This window comes from Sciurus vulgaris (assembly GCF_902686455.1).
Source record: "Sciurus vulgaris genome assembly, chromosome: 8".
NCBI lineage: Eukaryota > Metazoa > Chordata > Mammalia > Rodentia > Sciuridae > Sciurus > Sciurus vulgaris.
Window position 1 is genome coordinate 1,270,171 of NC_136468.1, and position 26,159 is coordinate 1,296,329.

The following is a 26,159-nucleotide window of genomic DNA, read 5'->3' on the forward strand; positions in this document are numbered from 1 at the left end:
TAGTGGGCCTGATAATTAATAGTGCTTGTTCACTACACATGCACACATGCACACATGCACATACACATACACACATGCATGCACCCATGCATGTGTGCGTGAACACACACACACACATGCTCACGTATATGTGCATATATATGCATGCACACAGACTCACATGCACATGGGCACTACACACCTATGTGTGCACGCATACATACATGCATGGGCACATGCACACATACAAGTACACACGTATGCACATGCTCAGATGCATACACACATGCATATAGGAGCACACATATATACACATGTGTACGTGAAGAGTCCTTTTTTCTGCAGGGCATGCAGCCCAGGGCCTCATACATGCCAGCCACGCCCAGCCCGTGCTCAGTCCTGTTGAGCTGTGAGCTTTGCATTCCTCTTTTTGGAGGTGCACACTGGGGCCCAGCGTCTGCTTTCTCAGAGCTTTCTTACGGCTGCATCAGCAATGAGAGATTTTAGCAGGCACACATGGCTGCATCTCCCTGTCTGTTCTCCAACACGAAGAACTCAGAGGCTTCTGGCCTGCTGTGCTGTCTGTCTTACTCCACCTCCCCCAGCCTTACCATCACGGGGCACAAAGCCAGGAAGGGCCCCTGCAGGAAGGACCTGGCCACCCAGGCACTGGCTTGTTATACCCATATTCCGAGCCCTCCCCTTTCAGTGCTGCTCTGGGTGGTCCACCAACACGAAGATGCGCCTGTTTCCGCAGGCTAGTGAGGAGCCGAGATCAAGTGCTCTGAGCAGGCTTTGAACACGACCTATCTGCAGGTGGGCGCGTCTCATCCTGGCTCTGCCGCCTGCCCCTCAACTCGCCTTACGCTGTCCAGGTTGGGGGCTCCAACTCCCGTCAGAAGTACCTCGTTCTATTACTCTGTGGAGGAAGTAGGAAAAAGGACCCCTCTGGTGGCGGGCTGCCGGTATTGAAGTCTCTAGTCAGTGCCAGTGGTGGGCACTCACCTCCCTCCCTCCACCCGGCGCTTGTGGCAACCTGCCGATTGAACTTCCACCTCCAGCTGACTACCCGCTGCTCCGCAGGCAAGCCTTTGCAGAGAGTGGTTTTCCCATTTCTGGTTCAAGGGGAAAACATTTTTCCTGTACTGTCATTTTTTTCAGTCTTACATTATTCAAGTTCATACGATACATTCTAGAAACATCCCTTCATCCATTTTACCCTTCCAATAAACTGAGATCCTGTCTTTAGTTTTCTCAAGTAAGAAATAAGTGAACGTGTTTCGTTGTTTCACTGAATCTTAAAAAAAAACTTTAATCTTATAGAGTAAATTTTAAATCAGCCCTCTGATTTAGACAGAGTTGGTTAATGAAATCTTAAGTATATTCTCATTGTTAATTTTCATAACTTCTCATCTAAAAGCTGCACGATGGAGCTATTTTTATACGTACTCAAATTTATAAAAATGGAAGAGTGTCCAGACTCAATGGCAATTCCTCGTCACTTAGATGCACTTGCCTGAAGAGCGGGCGCCAGACAGGATCTTCAGGAGGTGGTTCAGACCACGTGGTCAGACCGCATTCCCACGACGCGCAGGCCAGAGACATTCTGAGCATGACTTGCAGGACCCCATCCTAGTGGAACATGGCGAGCCACATCAAGCGGTCAGATGGCGTGAAGCAAGAGGAAGGGAGGGCCCGAGGGCGGGCAGGCCCCAGGGGCAGGCCCTCCTGGCGCTCACACCGGAAGGCAGGAGGCAGTGTGAAGAACTGTTTTCAAAGCTCTGTTCAGGGAGTCTATGTTGAAAGGAAAAGTCTTTAAACTTATATGTATCGTTTTTAATTTTCTTTGTCCAATAGGCTATTTTTTAAATGATTCCAATGGTTGGTCATTGGTTACTTTGAGTAACAGAGTCTCAGTGTATCACTGTGATTCTTATGTCTCTTTTTATTTCAGAAAAGTAAACAAGTGCTACAGGGGCCGTTCTTGTCCGATAATCGTTCACTGCAGGCAAGTACGACTTTGACACGGGTCAGTAAGTCTTGCTATTTCAAACAGTGACCGGAACCATTCCCACCGAAGCCGGGCTTTCTGATTGCTCAGTGAGGACATCTCCTGGCATTTCTAAGGGAAACCAGAGCTGTAAGCTTCAAGTGCTCTGCCCTGGCTCTGTGAGGCTGTGTGCCTGTCCCAGCCTCCTGAGCAGCTGGCCTGTCTCCTCTCTGGCAGGCTCTGTGCTGGGCACCGTCACCTACTTCCCAACGTTGGTGCCCTGCGACGTTTATTTTTTCTTTAACCCTCGTATTGCCACCAAGACTTTTTTTTTTTTTTTTTTTTTTTGGATGGGTTTTGGTGAATGCGGTTGCCTTGTCTGAGAGGTCTGGACCCTGTGTGAGAAGTGCCCAAGGCAGCCATGAGCAGAGACAAGACCACTTATTGCAAGAATCTGGGCCTTTGGGCAAAATTCTAATGGGTCATGTCCTTAAGTAGGTTAAATCCACATCAGCTGGAACAGATCCAGCCAGAGAAAGCTCAGTGAGGGTTCTGCTTCTGCTGGACTCCATGTGCAACTGGTGACGGCCTCAAACTTCAATTTCTAGAACCATCTCACTGAACATTCCTTTCTTCCTGGAATAAAAAGAAAATCTGTCTCTAAAAATCAAGGACCAGATCAGCAGTTCAAAAGAGAGACAAGAGGCGGTGTTGCAGATGTGCCTCCCAGGAGCGCGTAGGGCTCTGCTCCTGTCCTCGCCCGCCAGTGAACACCACAGGCTGCTGTGTCGGGGGAGGTTGGCAGTGTGCCGGAAACACCCATGAGAGTCTGCAGCAAGACCGGCACTCTGCAGGGGCGTGTCATGGGGTCACCTGTGGCTACCTGAGGCCTGCGGTAGCCTGACCACTGTGTCCCCTGTGTGCACACTGTGTGGAAGAACCTGTCTCTCCAACTGCAGCCATTTGCTGAGGAAACCTGATGGCCAGGCAGGGCAACTCTACTGCAGAAAGGTAGCCTGCAGCTATGGAGACCGCAGGCAACCGCAGCCCAGCGCAGTCAGTGCCCGGGAAGCAGAACGGTCAGCCAGAGAGCCACAGAGCTGTGACTCCCTGAGGCCTGTGGATGAGGAGCGTCCTCCAGGCTCAGTCCGGCCAAGGGCATGAGAACCAGCCTCTGGTCCGAGACATCTACATGGGGAAGGGTGCCCCCCGTAGTCTGCGAGGAGAGGACACCAGAGAGGCTACTTTTCTTCCAGCAAAGGATCTTTCCTTTTCTTTTTCTTTTTCTTTTCTTCTTTTTTCAATTTGCTGTTGTCAAGACATAATTCAAAACATTTTTACAACTCTAGTCCAGATGGTAAATATCCCAATTTCAGCTGGTGGGATGAGGAAGAGATGCAGTGAGAGCACTTTTTTCAGAATGTGATTAAGTAACAAATGAAACGTGTGCCCAGCCCCCACTCTCCAGGGCACCGAGGTGGCAGGCCGCGCCCCATAGACACTGAATGTAAATGACTCAGGCAAGGCCTCTTTATTTAGTTCTGTTTTGTTTCTGACGAAATTTACCACCTCTTTGGCCAAAGGGAGGGGGAAGAATTCTCGAAAGAGACAAGTGTACCTAGCGCAGTAGCTGATCCCAGGCTGGGCCCCCTTCTTCCCCGCCCTGAGCAGCTCCCCACCTGCTTCCTGCCCATCTCTCCGCTCCCCTCTCTCCCCGCTCCCGCCTGCTCCCCTCCTCCCCTCTAATTCTCAGTCCCTCTTCCCTCTCCCTCACTCTTGCACATAAAGGAGATAGTGCTGCCTGCTTTGCCGTGCGTGGTCACCCTGGACAGCGGCTCTTCATTCTCTCTCCTTCTGTTGACAGCGATGGTGCAGGCCGGAGCGGAACCTACGTCCTGATTGACATGGTTCTCAATAAGATGGCCAAAGGTGAGATTGCCAGTCTGGCTGCTTTGTTGTGGCTCGGAGATGGGATGGTGTTGCCATGGCAACACGGGGCGTGATGTTCACAGGAGGCCTTGGAGAGAATTAGCCAATTGTTCCTTCCCTGCATCGCAGGAAGGCTGTTTGCAGCGGGCACAGTTTATTCCTGAGGTTCCTGCTTTGTTGTCAGCCTGGATGTGCTGAGCACATAGTAGGTCTGATAAGAATCAGTCACTCGAGGATGGTATCAGGACCCAGGAGAGGGCAGTCTTGGGTCTTCAAAGCTGCAGCAGGCCAGACAGCCTTTGGCCGCTGGTGTCAGTCTCCAGGGACCCCAGGCTGCCTTTGCAGCTGGTTCAGGTCTCCTGCTAGAGTCCCCTGGTCATCTGGCAGTGAGGTCACCAGTGCCAGTGCCTTATGGTCTTGGGAGGTGGTTTCTGCTTGGGGTGTTGGGGTGGAAACTTGCTCACCCTCGCCAGGGCTCCCCTGCTGAGCTACATCCCCAGGCCACAAACACTGTGTCCTCCGAGAAGGGGAGACTGCCCGGAAGGAGGACCCGAGGACTGCTTTGGTCAGGGCAGGAGCACAGCGCACACCTGCAGCCTGCTGTGCCCTGGCGACCTCTGACTCCGCGGGGCCCTGGTTCCCTGTGGGGCCCAGTTCCTGAGGAAAAGAAGGAGGGGCGGAACTGGTCTGGTATTTCCAGAGGGAAGGATGGGGAAGCAGTCCTTGCAAGGTGAGGAGCGTTCAGAGACGAGACCAATGGAGGGCCCAGGCCCAGAGGGTGCCGGACATGTGCCTGCACTGGTGCTGCCCCCAGAGAACCAAGGCGCTGGTGCGCATGCACGAGCACCTCCTCCACGGAGTGCTGCGCGGGTTGGAAAGACTTCGCTGTTCTCAGGGTGCCTGTGCTTTTCCTGTGGGACCTGGGAAAGAGACGGGTGGCGTTTTACAGCCTCCATCCCAACTGCGAACAAGTACTGTCTGAGCAGTGCGTGTCTGAGCATGCACACACACGCACACGCACACGCACACGCACACTTAGGAGCAGAGGCGAGGACCGACAGACGCCCCTTCCCGCCGTGCTGTTCACCACCTTCACCCAGCGATCAGAGCAGATCTCGACAGCAGAAATTAGCTTCTACTAATTAGCACCAAACAGGTCTTTTCCTCACTCCATCTTCCTGAGGGGAAGTAGAGCCCATCTTTAGCCCAAGCATATGATGTGCAGAGGGTGCACCTGGACCCCCGCGGATGCGCTTGGTGTCAGGACTCTGCTATGCCCACCTGAGGCTGGGCCACGCCCTGTGCTGCACCCAGCTGGGGCCTCAGCCTTGCTAGGCAGCTGCCCAGGAGAGGATGAGCCCGGCTTCTGTGCCACCCAGCACCCACCTGGACACTGGACTGGCCTGGGACTGGCGACGCGCACAGAAGCAGCCACAGCAGTGCAAGCGCTCTGCTCTAATGCGCATTCGGCTCGGGATGTAAGCAGCCCTGAACTTGTAGCAGGAGCTCAGCTCTCTGCTCCTTTCCCTCCTGCCCATCAAGGCTGCTATGCCTCATTCAGCGTCTTTTCCTGTACAGATTCGCCGTCGCTGGCACTCAGGGCTGTTGAGAGCTTTTATTTCTTCCCTTAGCACCCACTCCGCCTTCGCTCCCAGAGCGTAAGCATTTCCCTTCAGTCACCCTAAACCACCTCTGGACCGTCCCTGCACTCCAGCTCTGTCATAGCTGTCCTGAAAGGTGCGCCATCCTGAACGACTCATAGACTGCAGGTCCCGAGTGGAGACTTGCTGGTCCAAACTGCGGGAGCCCAAGCAGGTGCCCACGACCCAGCCTGTGCAGGAGGCCTGGCGGCCATCCATGCACGCAGCCAAGACCTTCAGTGGCCAGTTCACCTCCTGGAGGACGAGCCCCACAGTGGGTTCCTGGCTGCGGGGGCGGGGCTGCCATTGTACTGTGCCCCTGCGGCCATTCGCTGGCTCCACTGTGGCCTGCAATGTCAGATTCCATTTGAAGTGTGGGTGCGGTTCTCAACAATGCAAGCCCAGCCATGTGGAACTGGCCTGGTGGGCAGGCTCTTGGCTGGCCCTGAGCCTGGTGGCCTCCTCTCCCTGACCTGCTCCCCTTCCTGGGTGGGGGTGTGCGGTGTGAAATCCCCTGACCTGGGCCGCCCTGGTCTCAGGAGAGATCAAAGGGCAGGCGGCCCCTTGCTGACTGAGGTGGGCCTTTCCCAGGCTGGCAACCCAAGAGGCTGCAGGGGTTTTGTCCTGTGCGGCCAGGGCCTCTTTGTCTGGCCTGAGAAGCTGGAGGCCCGCCTTGCAGACCCAGCGTTCATCAAATGATCAAAGGCCCAAAGCCCTGGACACGAAGCCTTTCTTCCCATTTCCCGTTCTTAAAAGGAATGAATTGCGCAAGGACCAAAGAATGCCTTTCCAAAGCTTTCCTGTGGGCCCGCACTGCCTCAGCCCTGCAGAGCCGCCGGACTCCACGCGCTCAGCACATCCAGCTGCACCGGCCGCACAGTGCCCTTGTTCACACGGCCTTTCAGGGATTAGGGCCTTTGGGCCTGTGTGAGGGCCCAACGAGCAACTCAAGCTCTTTCTCCACTGCCTCGTTTATTAGCAAGTGGACAATACTGCACTTTGAAATCAAAGTAAATAGGGCCGTGGTCTGCTTGATCGTGGCGGGCGAGTGGGCGAGGAGCACTTGTGAGCGTTTTCCCATTGCAGCGAACCGGCTGGGTCAGGATCCCTCCCAGATGGCAGTGCAGCTCCCCCTCACAGGGCAGAAGGCACCTCCTCCTTGGCCTCTCCTCCATGGGGCTCTCTGCTGCTGCGCACAACTCTTCCAAGGGTGAAGAGTGCCAGGCCTGCAGGCAGAGGTCCTGCTGCAGGTCACCGGGAGGCTGTGGGGTGCAGAGCCCAGGAACCCGCCCAGCACGGGCTGGGGGCTGCACACTCCCAGCGTTTCTGCCCCCAGGTCTTGAGCCCGCCAGCCACTGCGGGCTCGGCCTGGCTGGGATGCACACTGGCTGAGGCCCCAGAGTGTGTGCGGCCCGGGCGCACCTTCCTTTGGCAGGGACCGAAGACAGGAATCTGGTGGCTACTGGGCGAACCACGAGTGGCGGAACTCATTTTGATACGTGCTGGTTGGAAGTGACTCCTAACTCTGACCGCAGAGCACGCGGCTGCAGTCAGCAACCCAGCCCCCACGCCAGGCGCCCGCCTCAGCACCTGGTCTGCTCAGCCGCCTTCCTGCCCACCTGTGCCCTGGAAGAGCACTGCGGGAGCAGGGCCGTCAGCACTGCCGTGTCCCTGTGCCGCTGGGGGCTGCGGATGCCATGCTCTGTCCCCGAGTGAGCTTGAGTGGCATCACGCCCGCCAGGGTCCTCAAGGCTCACCACGGCTTGTCAGGCTTCTTTCCTTCTGTGACTGGTGACATTAGACCCCTCGGCTTATCTGTCTATGGACACGTGTGCCGGTCCCAGCTTTGGGCTACGTGGACAGTGCTGCCGAGAACAGGGACGTGCAGATGTCTGTTCGCAACCCTCAGGTCTTGGGCGTATGCCAGGAGTGGACTGAGGGCTGGAGAGCAGCTCTGCATGACTGAGGAACGCCTCACTGCTGCACCGTGGCCATGTTTCCTCGTCCATCATTTCTGACTTCTCCGCACCCTGGCCAACATGTCTGCTTTCACTTTTTAACGACAGCCGTCCTTGTGGGCATGAAGTGGCATCTCATGTGGTCTTGACTTCCTTTGCCTGATAGCCAGGGGTGTGGAGCGTCTGCCCACGTGCTCCCTGACTGCTCGCGTCCCCCGGGCTGTGCTCAGTGCTCGTGCCATGTGGACGTCCTGACACCCTGCACATCCTCCTCCTCGGGCCTGTGGCTGCAGGTGGCCCTCCCCTTGGTGGGCAGTCAGTGAAGACTGCCCTTTGCTGTGAAGGTGCCCTTTGTTGCACAGAAGTGCAACCTGGTGGTGCCTGGTTTCTCTGCCCCGCGTTGTCTGTGCCTTCGGGGTCACGTCCAAGAAATCTTGCCAAATCCAAAGTCCTGCAATTTCCTACAAGGGATGTGAACTTTTAGTCGCAGGTCTGAGCAGCCCCAGCAGGGAGCAGGTATTGGTGCCAATACCATGCCGTTTTTGATACTATTGCTTTGTAGTATAGTTGAAGTTCTGGTATTGCGATACCCCCTGCTTCACTCTTTCTACTGAGGATTGCTTTAGCTATTCTGGGTTTCTTATTCTTCCGGATGAATTTCACAATTGCTTGCTCTATTTCTGTAAGGTTTGTCATTGGGATTTTAATTGGAATTGCATTGAATCTGTATAGCACTTTTGGTAGTATGGCCATTTTGACAATATTAGTTCTGCCTATCCAAAAACATGGGAGATCTTTCCATCTTCTAAGGTCTTCCTCAATTTCTTTCTTCAGTGTTTTGTAGTTTTCATTGTAGAGACCTTTTACCTCTTTGGTTAGATTGATGCCCAAGTATTTTTTTTTTTTTGAGGCTATTGCAAATGGAGTTGTTTTCCTCATTCTTTCAGCTGTTTCGTCGCTTGCGTATAAAAATGTTTTAGATTTATGCATGTTGATTTTATAACCTGCTATTTTGCTGAATTCATTGATGAGGTCTAGAAGTTTTCTGGAGGAGTTTTTTGGATCCTCTAAATATAGAATCATGTCATCAGCAAATAGTGACAGCTTAAGTTCCTCTTTTCCTATTCGTATCCCTTTAATTTCTTTAGTCTGCCTAATTGCTCTGGCTAGAGTTTCGAGGACAATGTTGAATAGAAGTGGTGAAAGAAGACATCCCTGTCTTGTTCCCATATTTAATAAAGGGAATGGTTTCAGTTTTTCTCCATTAAGAATGATGTTGGCCATGGGCGGAGCATAAATAGCCTTTTGCTCATTGAACTTTTAAACCCGCACCCCATCAGCTGCGCTGTCCAACGCCGTGGCCCACCTGGGTACTTTGTTTACTTAAAATTAAGTAAAATGGAACAGGAACTGTCCTCAGATGTGCGGTCACCTCCTAGTGCTGGGTGGCTACGGCTGCCTCGTCAAGCACTGCAGCGAGCGCAGTCCCTCACAGCAGAGGGTCCTGGTGGTCCAGGCTGCCATGAAGAGTGTTGCAAAGGGTCGCCTCAGGGTCTCTCTGGGCCCAGCCCGACCTCAGTGCCATGGCCTCTGGGCTGGCCTCCCTGCTTCACGTCCCCATCTGCCCCAGCTGGTGGTCAGCAGGATGATCTCGATGCCTGCCCGGTGCCACTCTTGGGCCAGAGTGGCACCAAGAGTCCTCCCGGGCCACGGAGTGCGGCCTCGGCATGCTGCCAGCGGCTAGCCTCTCTGCTCTGTGACTTCTCCTGCCCTCAAAGGGAAGCTGGGACCACTCTCATCAGCAGCGGGGAAGGTGCCACCCTGCTAGGCTGCCCACCCCAGCCCCACAGCAGGTCCCTCTCTCTCCACCTGTGGGCTCCCGCTCCCCCTCCTCCCTGGGGTGGCCTCTCTGGGTGCCCCCTGCCGGGTCCCCGTGCCCTCTGGACCCTGCCCACCTGGCCTTCCCTTGCTGTCTCATCCACCCCTGCAGAAGCACCTCCCTGCTTGGCGAGGTGTTCTGTCCAGAGGCCTGGGCAGCTCCCATGGCAGCCACCGAAGAATTGCCCCCTCCCCACTCAAGACCCTCCTCCCAGCAGCACGAAGCCCAGGAGGAACCCACTCCTGGGGACGGGAGCACAGAGCCCCGGAGGAGCCCACTCCTGGGGACGGCAGCACAGAGCCCAGGAGGAGTCCACTCCTGGGGACGGGAGCCAGAGCCCTGGAGGAGCCCACTCCTGGGGACGGGAGCCAGAGCCCCAGAGGAGCCCACTCCTGGGGACGGGAGCCAGAGCCCCGGAGGAGCCCACTCCTGGGCACAGGAGCACAGAGCCCTGGAGGAGCCCACTCCTGGGGACGGGAGCACAGAGCCCTGGAGGAGTCCACTCCTGGGGACCGGAGCACAGAGCCCAGGAGGAGCCCACTCCTGGGGACGGGAGCCCCACATGGCTCCCTGCTCGGGACAGCATGGCTGGCACTGTGTGCACCGTGCAGGTTCAAGCAGGATTCTGAGGCATTGGCATGAAAGGGTGCCCCAGGGGGTGCTGCAGTGGCAGAGCCAGCACGGGCTCGTCTGGCGTGGAGCCACTGGCCCTCACGTCAGCTTGTGCAGGGTCGAGCGCCAGCTGAGAGTCCGTGCGACTGGCATCTGCACAGACTCCTCGGATGCTCTGAAGTCTGGGAACATTGGGACCTTGCCTCCAGCTCGCGTCCCTCTGGGCGCCGGGATGAGACTTTGAAATCGGTCCTGCGTCTCGCTTACTTACATCTTAGACACTGTGAGCACCCTCATTTCTCCAGATGATTTAGGATCTTTTTAAAGGGAAAAGAACGTGATGCCTGGTTTGTTTCGTCTGATACCCTTGGTTTTCAAGAGAACATGCAGCAGAGGAATCTCTTTTGATCCCACAAAACGTCACAAAAAGGAGATTATAATTTATCTGGGTCAGCGAAAATCCTTCCTGCTTATAATTTTCATAAGTCTTTAGTTAGAATCATTCAGAAAAGTGTGAATTAAAAATGTCTCTGTACAGAAAGTCCAGAACAGAGTGTGTGGGGTGGGGAAGAAGTGTGAGGGGAGGTGTGCATATGTGTGAGTGTGTATGGGCATGTGTGTGGTGTGTGTCACATGGTGTGGGTGTGTGAGTGTGCACAGGTGTGTGTGGTGTGTGACATGGGTGTGGGGTGAACATGGGTGTGCATGCATGTGCCTGGCATGTGGTGTGGGCTGCCAGTGTGCCCATGGCTGTGTGCATACATGCGTGCGGTTGGTGGCAGCAGGCAGCACTGATGCTTGGCTGTGGTGAAGGCAGACGGATTCTCCCCGATTCCTGTGGCCTGGAGCCCACGTCTGTCTTGCTGAACAGGAGGCCCCCGCCAGCTCGGGTCCAAGCCCTCCGACATTCCCAGACTGAACGTGTGAGGAGCTGCTCACCTCCTGGGGGACGGGAGCTGTTCCAGCCGCTTTCTTTAGGAGTCAGAATAATCACCTTATTCTCTTGAATGCCTGTAGTTAGGAAAGAACGTTTTCTCAGTTCTTTCAGAAGGTGGGATCAGGAACATTTACTAATGCAAAGTGAAGGCCTTTCTCCGTGGACCTGATAATTCTGTCTTTTTACTTGGAAGAAAGGAGAATGCATTGTATTCCTGCAGTCTGCAGAGCCTCGTGGGTATGAGATCCGTAATGAAAGTTATCTGGGCTTATTAAGCTATTCCTCCTGAGCATGCTGAGGAATGACCGCCTGGGCTTCCAGCACATGCCCCCACCTGGACGGAGAGGGTCCTCCCTCAGCCATAACCAACTCCAGGAGAAATCAAAGCAACCTCGTAAACACACACCAGGGCATATTTACGTGGTTTTCTTAACTTCAAATTGATTATTTCCTGGTAAAAAATAGTTTTAATACTTTAATACTAATGTTGTTTTAATGTTTATTGCTTATTGGATAATGGTTTTATCTAAAGCTGTTGTTTTAGAAACCCATTTAACCAGTGTATGAAAGTCTGCACCAGCAAGCGCTTGGTGAACTGGAAAGTCAAACGAGAGAGCCCTCCCACCCACCCCGACGGCACTGAGGTGCAGCAGGGCAGGCTGGCCGCACTTGCCCGTTCAGGAGCCCCAGGAGGACAGGCTTTGCTGGCGTCAAGGGCAAAAGGAAGCAATCCCGGCCGGAGAGCGTGCAGCCCAACTGCACACAGCACCCCAGGGTGTTGGCCAGGAGGCCCGGCCCTGTGCCGATGCCTGTCCCTGAGTCATGGCCCAGACCCAGCCGGTTCCCAGAGCTGCACAGCCACGGTACTCTCAGAAGAATTCCTGGCCATCCCTGTGGACTCTCACGGGTGTCCCACTCATGGCTAAGACCCTGTCTTGCCTCCCACCTGGGACCTCCTGGCCACGCCCAACTCCTCGGTGGCTCTCTGCTCCTGACCAGCAGCGCAGGGCCTCCCCTGGAACGTTGCTCGGCCTCGGCACCTTGTGTGCCCCCTGAGAGGTCTTCCCAAGAGAGAACCAGTGCTCCCAGAGCGCGGAACCTGCCTTCCTTGGAGCGAGGAGGCCACAGGCCGGCCTCGTCCCCCACCCAGCCGCTCTGGGTGCTCAGGAGGTGGACAGTGGGGTGGGACCTGCTGGGAGCTGGCTGCCCAGTACCATCCGTCCCTGTGCCTGCCAGTTCTCCTGAAGCTGACCTCACGCCCCATCGCAGAGCCCGCCGTCTTAACCCTGCCATGCTGGAAGACGCCCACCCTCAGACGCCTGCCTCTGTGCGGGAGCCTCCTTGCGGATGCTGCGCTGCTCCTTTTCGGCATTGGTCTGACTCCCCCACGGCTCAGCTTTGGTGGCCTCGCGAGGTTGGCCCTTCCTTCTCTCACTTGTCCTCGAAAACAAGAGTGATGTAAGGTAGTAAAACTCAGCGTCTGATGGCAGCTCAGCGTTTCCACTCTCACCTGGCCTTTTTTGGTTTCACAAAAGTTTCTAAAAAGTCAGTAGACTTTTTAAATACTCGGGACCAGTCAGCATAAACTCGGTTTTTTAGAACCCAGTTCCCCATCCAGTAGGAAGCTACTGAAGACAGACCTGCGCGGCGCTCTGTGCAGTGGCCAGCCCAGCTCAGTGAGGGGTCCCCTGGATTTTGCACAGGCTCAGCCCTGCCACTCCATCCAGCGTGATGTCCTTGTGACTTCCGTCATGGGATCTTGCAGGGAGGGAGTCGCGAGGCCTGTGGTGTGCTAGCGTGCAATCCGCAGGCGCGAACAGCCACGAACGCGCCTGGCGGTGTGCTCAGGGAGGGACGGAGGGGCCGCTGCACAGGGCTTTCCCTGTACACAGTCTTCGTTGTTCCGTGGCGCTGTGGGAGGCTAGGCACTGGCTGTGACGCTGGCTTGACTGGCCACCATTAGGCAGCAGGCCCTGCCACTTTTCCAGAGGCTTCCTTGGGAGCAGGGTGCTGGGTGGCCGGGCCTGTGCCCCGCATTCACAAGGAGAGTTGTTTGCCCTGTATGAGGTGCTGGCTGGCCCTGGACAGGCACCCTGGCCCAGTGCCGCAGGCTTCGCACTGAGCGAGAGGCAGCCAGACGCACAGCGGGTGCAGGAGCCCAGCCACTCTGCCGAGGCCGGGCTCCCCACGAGGCTGCCCTCTCCTGCCTGCTGGCTCTGCGTGCAGGGGCCTCACCTTCCCAAGGTGCGCCCGTCAGGGAGAAGCGGCTTCCTTGTGCAGCTGAGCCGTGGTTCTGCTAGGAAGGCACCGGCCCAGTTGCTGGGGGAAGTAGGCCATTCCCTGCCACCCTGGGCTCCCTTCTCCCCGGCACCCACCTGACAGACTCGTTCTCTTGTCTCAGACTGACTCATAGATTCCCTTTAAAACCAGACTGTTTGTGTGACGCACTGACTTTACCCCAAGGAGCGGGGGACGCAGCTCAGGCACAGACCCTGGTCCTTGGGCCGAGTAGTTTTCCCAGCTGGCTGACCAGCTACCAAGCTCCCTGGGGCATCAGCCCCAGGGAAGTGTCCTCATCCTGCCAGGAAGGCTTCAGTGTGGAAGTTGGGGGACACTCGTGTCCCCAGACCCCACAGGACCATGCTGGCTGCACAGGTGCAGGCTGGAGAAACCCTGGGCACAGAGGCATGGGCTTCGTCAGACTTCAGGGCAGCACGGGGGCTGTGCAGGCCCCGGGATGGGGCAGGGCTGCCAGGCTCTGGCCCTGTGTCCCTTCCTGCAGCACCTGCGGCTGGACGGTGTTCCCTCTCCCACACACCCCGCCTGTTCTCTGGCTGCGGGGGGTTCTGGTCTTCCTCCCTGAGGGTGATGTGCAGGCCAGTCACTCCACCCCTGGCCCACAGCCACAGCAGGCCGTCCTCCTGTGGCAGTGTGGTCACAGCCTGGCTGCTCGGCTGCCACCCAGCAGAGCCACAGGAGGGCAGGGCCACTCGGGCAGCCCAGCAAAGTGGCCTCCAGGCTCCTGACTGGGTGTTGGGGTCAGCTGCAGGTCCTGGTGACGCTCTCCAGGTCCTCCGTCCCCGGCCCACCAAGCCTTGGTGGGCCTGTCTTCTGAGGCTTGCGGCTGCCCTCCGTGTGACCCTGGGCCCGACCTCGTGCAGCAGGCGGTCGCAGCTCCCGCTGGGCTGTGTTCTGGGCTCCAGGCAGCCCCTGAACTCCCGGCTCTTGTGGTTTCCCATGTGGCTCCCCACCCTCTTCAAGGCCCCTGCTCCTGACTCCCACCTTGTTCCGTGCCACTCGGGTCTCCCGTCCAAACCAAAGAAGCCAGGGAGGCTGGGACCCCATTCTGTTCGTGGTCTGTCTGCCAGGGGGCCTTACAAAATGGCGAAGCGAGAGTCTGTGCTGAACTCACGATCAGGTTAAGGTCTAAAGCTGGGGAGCATCTGCATGCAGCCAGCAGCACCCGCCACAGGACAGGCGCGGCCCGCGACCTGCGCGTACAGCCCCGGCATTTCACCTTCCTGCGGAGATGGAGCGCTCGGGTTAAAGACAGGGAACTCTGCGTTCAGAAGCCAGTGCCGAGACACAAAAGATTAGTCTGACCTACCTTTTTTAAGTGGAAAATAATCCTATGAAATTGAAATCAAAGCACAGATACAGCTTCCTCTGACAAAGCATTCTTTAAAACGCCACCAGAAACACTGGGGAAGCCTGGGCTGTGGAGGTGCCTGGCTGTGGGTGAGCACCCACACAGGCATCTTCAAACAGTGCTCGGCCCGCTTCCTTGAATTAATGCTAATGAAAGCTGCCCTCGCCTTATTTCTCTATATGAACGCTGGGATCGCAGCTGCCTGCCAAGCCGGCTGAGGGATGAGTGTAATAATTTTCAATTGGCCTCTTTGCCCAAAGGGAACCGGATAGCCGGAGATTGACAGATGCAGCATGGATTATCCTGTGCGCTGGACTCAGCCCAATTTGTGGTGTGTTGCAGGTGCTAAGGAGATTGATATCGCCGCGACCCTGGAGCACCTGAGGGACCAGAGACCAGGCATGGTCCAGACAAAGGTACTGCCAGCCAGCTCTGGGACTTGAGATACCCACAGTGTCCCTCTGCGACTGTTCTCCTGAGAGGAGCAGGGACAAGGCCTGGCTTAACACAAGCCACGGGCCACCTCTGCTCTGACTGAGCGGCATCCGCAGCACGGGCAAGGGCCGCCAGGGCTTCCCGCGAGGCTCACTGGCTCTTCCTACAGCCACGCGGACACTTTCTGCATCAATAGGTGCCGTGGAATCTCAGGTAGCAGGAACTGAATTGCAGGCATGGGGTGGGAAAAGCAGAGGACACCCCAGGACCCTCGGGGGCAGCGTCCTGAGCCCACCCCACACGGCACTGCCACCTCCCATGTTCTGGATGCTCCCCAGCCATGCCGCGTGGGGTCCCCAGGATGGTCCATCTTGACCTCCCCGGGTGCACAGGCCGGGATTGCGATGGCAGGTGGAACAGGAGCTCTGTCAGCCGAGGCTGCCAGAACTAGAAAGCAGGCCAACGTGCCTGCCCTCCTGGTGGCCAAGCTCCTGCCTCCTCTGTGCGCCCCTGACCCGGATGCCCCGGGGTCACTTGAAGGACGCAGGTTCCTAGAAGATGCCCTTGCGAAATTGCCTTCCTAATTTACCAGGATCTTAGTTCATAAAGACCTCAGTGGAGGTGGGGTGTAGCTCAGTGGCAGAGTGCGTACCTGGTATGCGCAAGGCCCCAGCTCAGTAGATCCCCAGCACCCCACAGAAAGGGAAAGAAAGAAGCCTTCCTGCAGGACAGGGCACCTGTGAGGGCAGACTGGCCAGAAACCACTGGGCGGAGCCTGGGTCCCTGGGTCCCCGCTGATGACCAGATCTAATTGTTCCCTCCATGAAGAGCGGCCAGTTTCCAAGCCCCACTGTCTGTTTAGATGTTAGGTTGAGAAGCTGGACACCTGAAGGCCAGCATCTGGGCTGTCGACTGCAGGGCCGTCCAAACCCAGGCCGGCCATTCCCCTCGGAAGAGGAGCCTCCTGGGGTGGAGGGGCGGCCTTGACTGGGAGAGGCCTCTTAGGAGAGCCGTGGAGCGTGTGGTCCTGCACCTCAAAGTCAGCCCAGGCTCGGCAGCAGTCACCAACCCCTGTGGAAACGGGACTTCCCTAAGCAGAGCCGGCAGAGCCGCCAGCAGCCCACCAGCGAGACCGCGCCTGCTCAAGGTTGCCAGTCCTTGCTCCGGCCTCGCCCCCGGGCAGGACGTCTGAGTGGGGTCTCGGCTGGGGACCTGAGCAGGGACGTGGGGGGCTGGGCAGAGCGGAGCCGAGGCCTCTCCGTCCCCGATTTCGCCTGCTGCTGGGACGCAGAGACACCACCAAGTCTTCTGGCTGCTGTGGAAGGACTCTAGTCACAGCACGCCCAGTGCTGTCTTAGTTTCTTTTTAAACTATTTTAGACTTGCGAAAGAAATCGCAGAGATAACACGAGGGACCCCCAGGCGCCCTTCTCCCAGCCTCCCCAAAGGCCAGCACCTCAGTCGGAACCAGGAGGTCAACAGGGATTCCACCAGCGGGCAAGCCACAGGCTGGGGATCGCACCTATGCCCACCAGCAGGGTCTGTCCAGGACCACCTCCCCAGCCCCTCACGCCCTGTCTCCTGCCAGCGGGGCGGCCAGGGCCCAGCAGGGCCTGTGTCCTGCGAGGGGCCTGCTGCCTGGCTCGTCCTGTCCCCTTGCCATCCGCTCGGGGCGTGTTGGTCAGGACAGTCCAGAATGCGCTCCTCCTGCTGTCACCTGTGTTTGGCGCAGCACCAGGCCGTCCACCCCGCTCCAGCAGGCACCTGCAGAAATCCGGGGCTGCGGCCTGGCCCTCCCACAGGCCCAGGAGCCCTGCCTGCCACTGGAACTGGGAATGGTAACGGGCTGGCGCTGGCGTGGAGAGGAGGGCTCTCACCTGTCCTCTCACTTCTCGGCCCACAGGAGCAGTTTGAGTTTGCGCTGACCGCCGTGGCAGAGGAGGTGAACGCCATCCTGAAGGCCCTTCCCCAGTAGGCGCACCCCAACCCCGGAGCCTGCCGGAGTGCTGTGGGCACCGCTCTGCCCGCCTCCTCTTGAAACCGCAGTCATGGGCCCACCAGACTCCGAATCAGCCATTGCAGGACTTCCACTCACCTGAGAGCCACAGAGACGTCGGCGGGGAGGGGCGGGTGGGTCACCAGCTCACACTCTGGGTGCTCTCTCCTGAAGCGCACGCTCCCCATCTCGCAGAAGCCCATCCACCCATGACACCGTGGTCCACACGTTCTCTGCGGCCTGCAGGGAGGGAGTGGGCTGTACCCCGCACGCTGGAGGAGGGTGCAGGCCAGAGGGCTGGGGGATCCGCAGGCCCACGCGGAGGCCACGGTATGGAAGTCACCTTCGGCCCCCTCCTTAAGACCATCTGCCACTGGGACACCCTGAGGCAGGACCCTCGCCCTGCGGCTTTGGGGAGATGAGACACATCATCCTGGCCTCTCTGCCTGTGCCCAGTGACACTGCGGGTGGCCTTGCCAGTCACACCTTACCCCAAGCACAGAGAGGGGCTCCTGGCAGACTCCTTCCTTCCCAGTGGCAGAGACGGCCTCCTGAGGCCAGGCCCTCCCAGATTGCGTCCTCGGCAGAGCCAGAGGTGAGCCCAGCTGGAGACGCGTTTTAAATGTTGAAGTCTCGATTCCTTCATTTCAAAAAACAGGTGCACCCAGTGAACCCTCTATGAGATACCCAAAACCAGAACCAAGTGGGCGTTTAACAAGCCCCACAGTCCCCGAGCTCTCAGCTCTGCCAGGCCAGGTGGCCCCAGGCCCATCCAAAGCCCCGCCCCGGGGAAGAGCAGGCGCAGGAAGCCCTGCCAGCCTAGCTCCATCTGCGGGGACAGACCCCAAGGAGAGTGAAGCCCAAGTCCTCTGCTCCCTCCCGAGAGTGTGTAGTGAAACCCTCATTTCTGAATAATTCGGATTGGCAAAATAACCTCTGAGCGTCAGATTTACCACCTCCTCCCAGAAACAGGAAAATTCACTTCACTAAACTCAGAACGATGGCATCCGGGAGGGCACAGAGGTGTTGCAGTTGGCCGCAGACACGTCTGTGGGTTAAGGGTGAATAGAGCCCTCCGGCCGTGTCCCCTCCACCAGCTCCAGTGAACAGGTCCCGGTGCATGAGGGAGAAGGGCCACCAAGCGGGGAGAGACGCCAAAACCGAGTTTCGTCTTTCCATGGTGTTGTGTATCTGCTTTATTCTGTCATCTCTCTTCCAAAGTCATTTCTCGCTATCTGGAATTTAAATAATGATCACTAGAAATGCTTTATCTGAATATAGGACCATATGCCTACTTGTGATTTCTACCTTCTCTTGTTTCAAAGGAAATCCTCCAGTGTGAGATATATAAATACATTTAATCATGTCATATTAAACTGCTAACTTGGCATTTGATGCACTTCATTTGGGGAGAACAGTTTTTCCTGTCCATCTTTTGTGTCCTGAAGATACTGGACATTCAGAATGCCAAGTCAAAGGTGATCCGACTTGGGACTCAGGGTAGCCCATTGCTCCCTCCTGCCTGGGGTCAGCATGGCCCAGCAATCTCAGCCACCTGCAGACGCCTGCTCTCCCTGCCCGGGCACCGCCAGGGGCCTCCACACGTGCTGCCCAGCTCTGACCCCCCCGGGGACGGCCCTCTGAGCCCAGCAGAACCACAGCCCCATCCACTCCGGCTGCCCCTCTTATCTCATAGCACACACCCTGGGGGCACCTCCAGGTCCTGGGGGAGGCTCTCCTTCTTGACAATTTGGGAAACGAGGTCAGGGGAGCCAGCTGATCACAAGTCAGGTGATCCCTGACAGCACCCACCACCCAAGGGGCTGCTGGCCCCAGGGTTCTGCGTTCGCGTCTTAAGCAGCAGGCCTCTGACACACTGGCTAAAGTCCTCTTCCCTTTTGGGTCCCTCCCGGAGTCTGCGACCTGCAGGGATTGAAAGCGTTGGCTCTTCTGCGTGGGGAGTGCTGCTGGCCAGCCGTGCTGAGCCCGCCGTGAGCACACAGCAGCACACGTGAAGGCCCTGGGGCCAGTGCTCATCAGAGTGAAGGGTGCAGAGCAGCAGGGCAAATGGAATGCCAGCTCCTGCTTCTGCTGCCAGTGAGCAGGGTGTGGGCAACACTGTCTCCCAAAATGTCTAGTGTGTGGCTAAGCCCCAAAGAAAGGGCTCCTGGGGTCCCTTTGCAGAGGGGCTGTGGCCGATGTGGGAGGGGTGTCCACACTGCACCCAGGGTGGGGGCTTGTGGCCAGCAACAGCTTCAGGCACCAGGTGCTCTGAAGATGTGCACACAGAGCTCACGCAGGGTCCTGCAGAGGCAGAGGGCAGGCCTCATCACCAGCTCCGGGGCGCTGACGCTCACGGAGGGCTGGCCCTGTGCGCCACACAGCTCCGTCCCTTGGCCACATAGTTCCCACGGGAACAGGGTCGATGGTGACTTGCTGAGCCGGCAAGAGGCGACAGGGAGAGGCAGGCTCTGGCTTGCCAGCGGCCTGGAGGGTGCGGTCCTGGCACTCTGGAGGACCATGTTCTGCCTTCCCGAGCTGTTCACACACCACCCCTCAGTTTAGCCAGCATCCCGACTGTGTGCCCCAGACGCAGATTGGAACACTGCTGTGAGAGCCCTCAGCACAACGTCTGAGCTGAGTCGGGCAAGCGTTGGCCCCACGAGGAACAGACACCACCAGACAACGGTGTGGCCACGTGGGGGCTGAGACATGGGATCACAGGTTCAAGGCCAGCCTGGACAACTCGTTGTCTATCAGAACAGAATGGGCTGGGGATGTGGCTCAGCGGTAGAGCTTGTTCAAGTCTGGCATACACGAGGCCCTGGGTTCCATCCCCAGCACTGCAAAGGAAACATTTTAAAGGGGGAAGAGATCAGGTTTGGAAAAGGCCTAGACACACCTAGACTAAAATTCCTTAGATGACAAAGTGCGTGAGCTGCCTTCCAGGAAAGCCGCCAGGCCTGTCATCAGTAGTCCTGAGAGTTTAGAACCAGCTTTTCAACCATGGACAGGAGCATTAGAGGCCCGTGCATTCCAGTCAGTGATGTCCCAGGTCAGAATCCCCCAGGCAAGTCCCCTGGGAGGGAGGTGCAGCCTCAGTCCACAGCAGCTTCTCCCCTGCCGTAAACTCTGCACACCAATGCCAGGCGGCAGGCGGGAATTCATGGCTCCAGCCTTCTTGCTGATTCACTGCACAATAAAGTTTTTCCTCTTTGCAAACACCTGGTACCTAATTTTTGCTTCTGTGATAAGTCCTTGCTCCATGACCTTGAGTATTTACTGTCCATGTTTTAGTATAACTTGTTAGTTAACATAATTTTTATTGAGTGACTATCTAAAAACCAGTCTACAAAATCCCTAAAATCCTAACAATCTGCAAACCCTGCCGGCTGGTTACCCCAACCCACCCAGGAAGAAGAAAGCTGGACCCTGCAGGGAGCTGGGGCACCATCCTGCCCACAGGGCACAGAAGGTCCATGCTGGAAAGTTAAGGTTGAAAACTGACCCACGCCCAGGGAGACCCCGGGTCCCCAGACAAGGAAGGGCATGCTCCTCACTGGGGAGCCTGCGAGCACAGGCAAGAGGATCCCCTGGGGCCAGCTCTTGGTCAGCACTAGGGATGGAAGCCAGGGCCTCGCCCGGGCCAGGCAAGGCTCCACCACCGAGTCACACCCGGCTCTTTTCATTCTGTTTTTGAGACAGGGTCTTGCTAACCTGCCCAGGCTGGCCTTGAACGTGGGGTTTCCTGCCTCAGCCTGCTGAGATGCTGGGCTCACAGGCTAGTGCTATTGCACCCGGCAAAGATTAGCTCTTAATAGAAAATCACAGGGCACCAGGGACGCGGACCACAGCTAGAGGGGCCGCCTGCACCTGCGGGGTGCAGGTGACAGCTACCAGGAGCGTCAGGAAGGCCCGCCTGGAACTTGAGGGGCATGGAGAGAAACAGCTTCCAGAGAAGGACTGAAGGGCTCAGCCACCGGGACACGGTGAGCAGTCACACAGGGCAGGTCTGGGCTGGACAGGTGGACGCAGCTGAGCACGCCAGCTGTGAGCCAGGAGAGGCTCAAGGCGCTGGCCTGGGAAGGAAGCAGGCAGAGGGAGCAGGGGAAACCGAGTCCAGGCAGGAGCTCTGGAACCCCTGGCCATGTGGCAGCCGAGAGCTTCGGCTTCATCACCAACCCCCGGGGTCAGGTGCCAGTTCCAAGGGGCCCGAGGGCTTGGGTGACGTCATCACCTGGTTCCGTGACCTTCCCCAGCAGCACCTGTGACCTGGGCGGTCATGCCACATGGGTTCATGCTTTGGAAGCTTAGCCCTGGGGGCAGGAGAAAGGGGGTGTGTCCTCGGGCCCCTGGGTTTGAGCCCCCAGAGAGGTTCAGGTAGTTCTGTGGGATCCCAGTGAGTCCTCAAGACCAGGAGCCGTTGCAAGGTTGGCCGACCCTGAACACTCTGGCACCTTCCCTCTCCCGTGTGATCTCCCTCCCACGTGCTCCTGTCCCAGGGCCCCCACCACGGGGCCCCACCAGAGCTGGGGCCACCCCGAACCCCCAAACTGACGACATCGACTCTCCAAGTACCCAGGAACTTGATTATGGGGACAAGAGCTGGGTCAGGATGGCGTCAAGTCCCCAACACCAGGAGGGTGGATGCTGACAGGGCCCTGGGGTGGGGTGGGCGGGAACAGGGGGAGATGCGGTCACTGGCCACTGGTCACTGGCCCCAAGGAGCTCTGGGATTAACGGGCATGCAGGTGGTTAAAGAGAACAGTACATGAAACCATTCGGACATGAATTTTCACAAGGTGCCAAGAAACTTCAGCAGAATACAGCCTGATCCAAGAGGGACAGGGTGGTGACGGGGCCACCCCACCTTATAATGGGCAGCTCAGGAGCTACACACCTGCCAGGCACTGGCAGCTGGTGCAGCTGGCATCCAGTCAAGCAAGTTGGTGCCCAGAGAGGGGCCCTGAGCTCACGTCTGGTGCTCGGCCCTGTTGCCAGGATGGCCGGCTTCTCCCTCCCACATTCACAGAGCTTGGGGGCCTCAGTGTCCGCCATCTCACACTGTGGGGCTCAAGCCTCCATCAAACTCAGTGCTGGGTTTTGTGCAGCTTTATGAGACCGTGGTCACCGTGCTCCTGTGAGGGTGTGAAAGGTCCCCTCGGCTCCGGCCCCTTAGGAGCAAGGCCACACAGCTGCAGAGCTCAGCACTGGGAAACGCCCACCACGCGCGCCCTGCCCCCTGGTGGGTAGGTGAGGTTTCACTAAAGACGCCCGCCCCTCCTGGTGTGCCCAGCCTGCTGAGCCAGGGCGCTGGCCGGTCTGCAGGTTGGCCCTGAATCTGTGCCCACAGGGCCACATGGCCCCCGGCTGCCTTTCCTCCAGCCCTGCTGTGCTGCCCCCGGCCGCACACTCCCTGGAAGGGCTCGATCCAGCCCTGAGATGGCTCTCGGGCGGCCAGTGCCACTGCAAGGCTTTCCATCCTCCTCTGAAAGCCAGTGGCCCTCGGCCTGGGGAGCCACAGAAGGCCTGCCTGCAAGCAGCTCCCGTGCCTGCCGACCCCTGGGACTGAGGCCTGTGTCGGGTGCGTCAAGACCCTTGGGAGTGGGGCCCACAGTGCGCCTGCTGCTGGGCGGCCAGCACCTCAGCAAATGCTGCAGACGGAAGCCATCATCCTCAGGCCTCTCACGGCTAGGGCTGCGCCTTGGAGGGCGGTCAGGGCTCCTCCTCTCAGCCTGGCAGCTCGGCTGGCTCTGTTGGTCTATTGTACTGGACAGTGTCAACTGATAAAACTGCATTAGGACCTTCATTTTTTCCTTTCGGATTCGACTTAGCCGTTCTGGGAGCGCTGCAGGCCCCACCTCCTCTGCCTTTGTCTCTGCATCTCGCTCTTCCATTTAAATGCATGCACGAAACCACCCAAGTGCTCTCCGTGGGGAAATGACAGCGGCATTATATGTAATCTGTGTTTTGTGCTTTATTAATCAAGTAGAACACTAATAAAAACCTTCATAATTAGTGGAATAGGCATTAATTCAAAGATGTTTATTGGAATAGAAAATTAGGATTTGATTATACCTTTGTTCCTGAACAATGGCTGGTTTTCGTTTTATTTGGTATTTGTTTAGAAACTGGTCTTAGCAGTTTATGTAGCTCTATTTATTAGGCAAACCAGATGGTTCATGTAATTTGCTTTCTTAGTTGTGTGTGGTTTTGATAAACGTGGTAGTTTTCTGGACACAAGGCAATTTTTCCATGTTCGGCTCTGCTTTCTTCAGGGGAAGGTCTTGGGGATGTGTCAGTGTGGCACAGTGACCACCAGTGGCCAGTGCGAGACGGGAGCCCCTGGCCTGGGGGCCTGGGCCTGGATGGAGGAGTGCCGAGGCCATCTGCCTCTGCACTGCCACCAAGCCCTCCTGCAGGGGGCTGGCCCTCTGTCATGCCCTCCTGGCGCTGGAGGTTTGGGAGTGATGGCCGACTGCTGGTCCCAGAGCAGGCTGGCCGCCCAGGCCTGCCTGTGTGGAGCGTGGCTTCCAGGCGTCCTGCTCACACTCCTGCCTCCTGGTGTAGGGAAGATCCTGGACACCCCTGCTGGCCCTCCATCCGCCTCTGCCTCCCTCCTGTGTCCTGTTCATAGGGAGCCACTTGTACGTAACAGCCTCGGGCCCGCTGCTCAAAAGGCCATGGGCTCCTTGCGGCCTCTCTGCCATTCTCAGGTCAGAGGCTCCCTGGCAGAGTGGGTGCTCCTGAGGGGTCAGGGAAGTCACGGGCTCCACCGTGGGCCAAGGGCCCAGCATGGTCACTGCCGCTACCACTCACGAGCCCCTGCTGGGACTATGGTGATGCCCGGGCTCCCATTGGACCCCTCTGGCACCGTCCTCCCAGCTTCCCCGAGGCCAGGGGACTAGCCTGGCGCTCTGGCTCCCATTGGACCCCTCTGGCACCGTCCTCCCAGCTTCCCCTGAGGCTAGGGGACTAGCCTGGTGCTCTGGCTCCCATTGGACCCCTCTGGCACCGTCCTCCCAGCTTCCCCTGAGGCCAGGGGACTAGCCTGGCGCTCTGGCTCCCATTGGACCCCTCTGGCACCGTCCACCCAGCTTCCCCGAGGCCTCCCCTGGGCTGTGTCACATCTGGACAGTCCCGCTCCAGCTCCCCAGCCCCTCATAGGTGGGCACCCGCAGACCCATGGCGGGACTGGCCTGGGACCTGGAAGTCTCGACTCCAGCTCGTTTTTCTTCTCCAGTGACACTGAGGACACCGGGTGGAGGATGTTCAGGGATTCAGAGGTAGGGAAAGGAGGGGCCCGACCGGGGCAGCTGCAGAGGCCCCAGGAGGACCCGCAAGGAGAACCTGATGCTCCGGCCTCCGCTGCAGATGCCCTGCCTCCAGCAGCAGCGGCACTCCCACTCGCTCAGTGCCCTCCCCCAGCTCCCAGCCACAGGGGCTCCTCAGGGAGGGTTCAGGCTGGATGTGGCCTCTGTCTGGTGCTCCCCTGACCCAGAGGCTGCAGGAGGTGAGGCTGGACGGGCAGTGGGGCAGGATGTCACGGGACCCCAGGCGGGGACGGCCCACACCTGCCAGCCACGCAGGTGACAGGAGTGGCAGCAGAGGCTCCAAGCACCTGTTCCCACCCTCGGCACCCCGGGGTCGGTAGCCTCCCTGCCCTGTCGCGAGGCCCAGCCCCTCTACCAGTGGAGCCGGCCTCACAGCTCCTGACCGCTGCCCAGCAGACAGGAGCTTCGGCCCCTGGAGGTGTCCACACAGGCAGGCACGTGGTGTTGGGGGCGACCGCCAAGCCAGTAGTGTGGGACACGGGGTCAGGCGCCAGGCCACAGGTGCGAGGGAAGGTGGCCCGGCGGTGCCTGGGGCAGAGCAGGCCTGGTGACAGCCAGAGCCCCCGCAATGTCGCCTGGCTCAGCGCCTCCCGGTGGGATCCCAAGTCCCTGGGACATTTCCCTGAGGCCTTTCGGGGGCCGTGGGGCCGTGTCTACTTGATGCCATGGAATCACAGGCAGACGCACGCCTGCTTCTGACACGGGACACTTGCGTGTGCACCTGCGTGCCTCCTCCTGGTTCCTGTCCTGAGATACTCATGGTTGCAACTGAGCCATGACACGTTTGAGTCAGAGTTGCTGGGGGCAGCTCCCCGCGGCCACTGCTGCCACCAAGCCCACTCACGCAGTGACTGGAGCTGTCTTTGCTCCTGCTGAATTACGTGGGAACCCACTGTATGAATGCGTGCAGGCTGCCTGGGGGGAGGCACAGCCTCCCTGCCTCACCTCTCCACCTCGGCCTGCCCCCTGGGCCCACGGTGGCTCTGTGGCTTGGTCAGTTCTCCCCAGGTGTGAGCAGAGTCCACTACCCTCACCAGTAGTCCTGTGCTCCTGCCAGTGAAGCTCAGCTAGGGAGGGAAATAGCACATGGAAGTCCTCCAGACCTGTGGACGCACCCAGCCAGAGCCCAGCCGGGTGTTCGTTCGTTCTTCCTCTTTCTTTCTTTCTTTTTTTTTTTTTTTTTTTTTTTTTGACACTGGGGATTGAACCCAGGAGTGCTAGACCACTGAGCCACATCCCCAGCCCTTTATATTATTTTTAATTTTGAGACAGGGTCTCACTAAGTCATTTAGGCTATTGCTAAGTTGCTGTGATTAGCCTCAAACTTGTGATCCTCCTGCCTCAGCCTCCTGAGCTGGTGGGATTACAGATGTGCTCCACTGCACTCAACTGGGACAAAATCATTGACACCAAAGGTGGGCAGTGCTGGCTCCAAGCACAGAGCAGCTGGTGGGGGCAGAGCCTGTGCGCTGGCCAGGGGAGCCGAAATGGAGTTCGAGCCATTGATTTCTGGGCTCCAAGATCCTGTGAAAGCAATTTCCACCACTGCCAAGTAGCCCAGTCTCAAAACAAAGGGCAGCAGGCCTTCTGTTAGCATGGCCAGCACCAGGCAAGAGCCAAGACCGCACCCTCAGTATCCAGCGTGATCGGCCACCGTGCCCTCTGGAGGGCAGTGTCCCTCCTGACCAGCCCCTCCACCAGGGAGCAGGAGAGGCCTCTGCACCGGCCTGTTGCCCTAGTGGCCGCTCAGTTCTGGCTTGGGTAGCTCCCTGGGGTCAGCTGCAGGGGCACCGTGAAGGCGCTTTAGATGTCGCGTTGCCGC

The 26,159-nt window shown here is 58.0% G+C and overlaps 1 protein-coding gene across 5 annotated transcripts in view; it reads left to right on the top strand.

Annotated features, from left to right (window-relative positions):
* Positions 1 to 17,752, top strand: part of PTPRN2 (protein tyrosine phosphatase receptor type N2) — a 712,067-nt gene extending 694,315 nt beyond the window's left edge. For 3 of the 5 annotated variants that reach the window (XM_079150659.1, XM_079150658.1, XM_079150660.1), the window contains one exon: positions 1,934 to 2,236. In XM_079150659.1, coding sequence (XP_079006785.1) covers positions 1,934 to 2,003 — 70 coding nt within the window. In that variant the 3' untranslated portion in view covers positions 2,004 to 2,236. Of the gene's footprint in view, positions 1 to 1,933; positions 2,238 to 3,833; positions 3,899 to 14,915; positions 14,990 to 16,910 lie in introns of those variants that run through there. The other 2 variants (XM_079150661.1, XM_079150657.1) reach the window with 2 other exon arrangements.
* Positions 17,753 to 26,159: the final 8,407 nt, after the last annotated feature.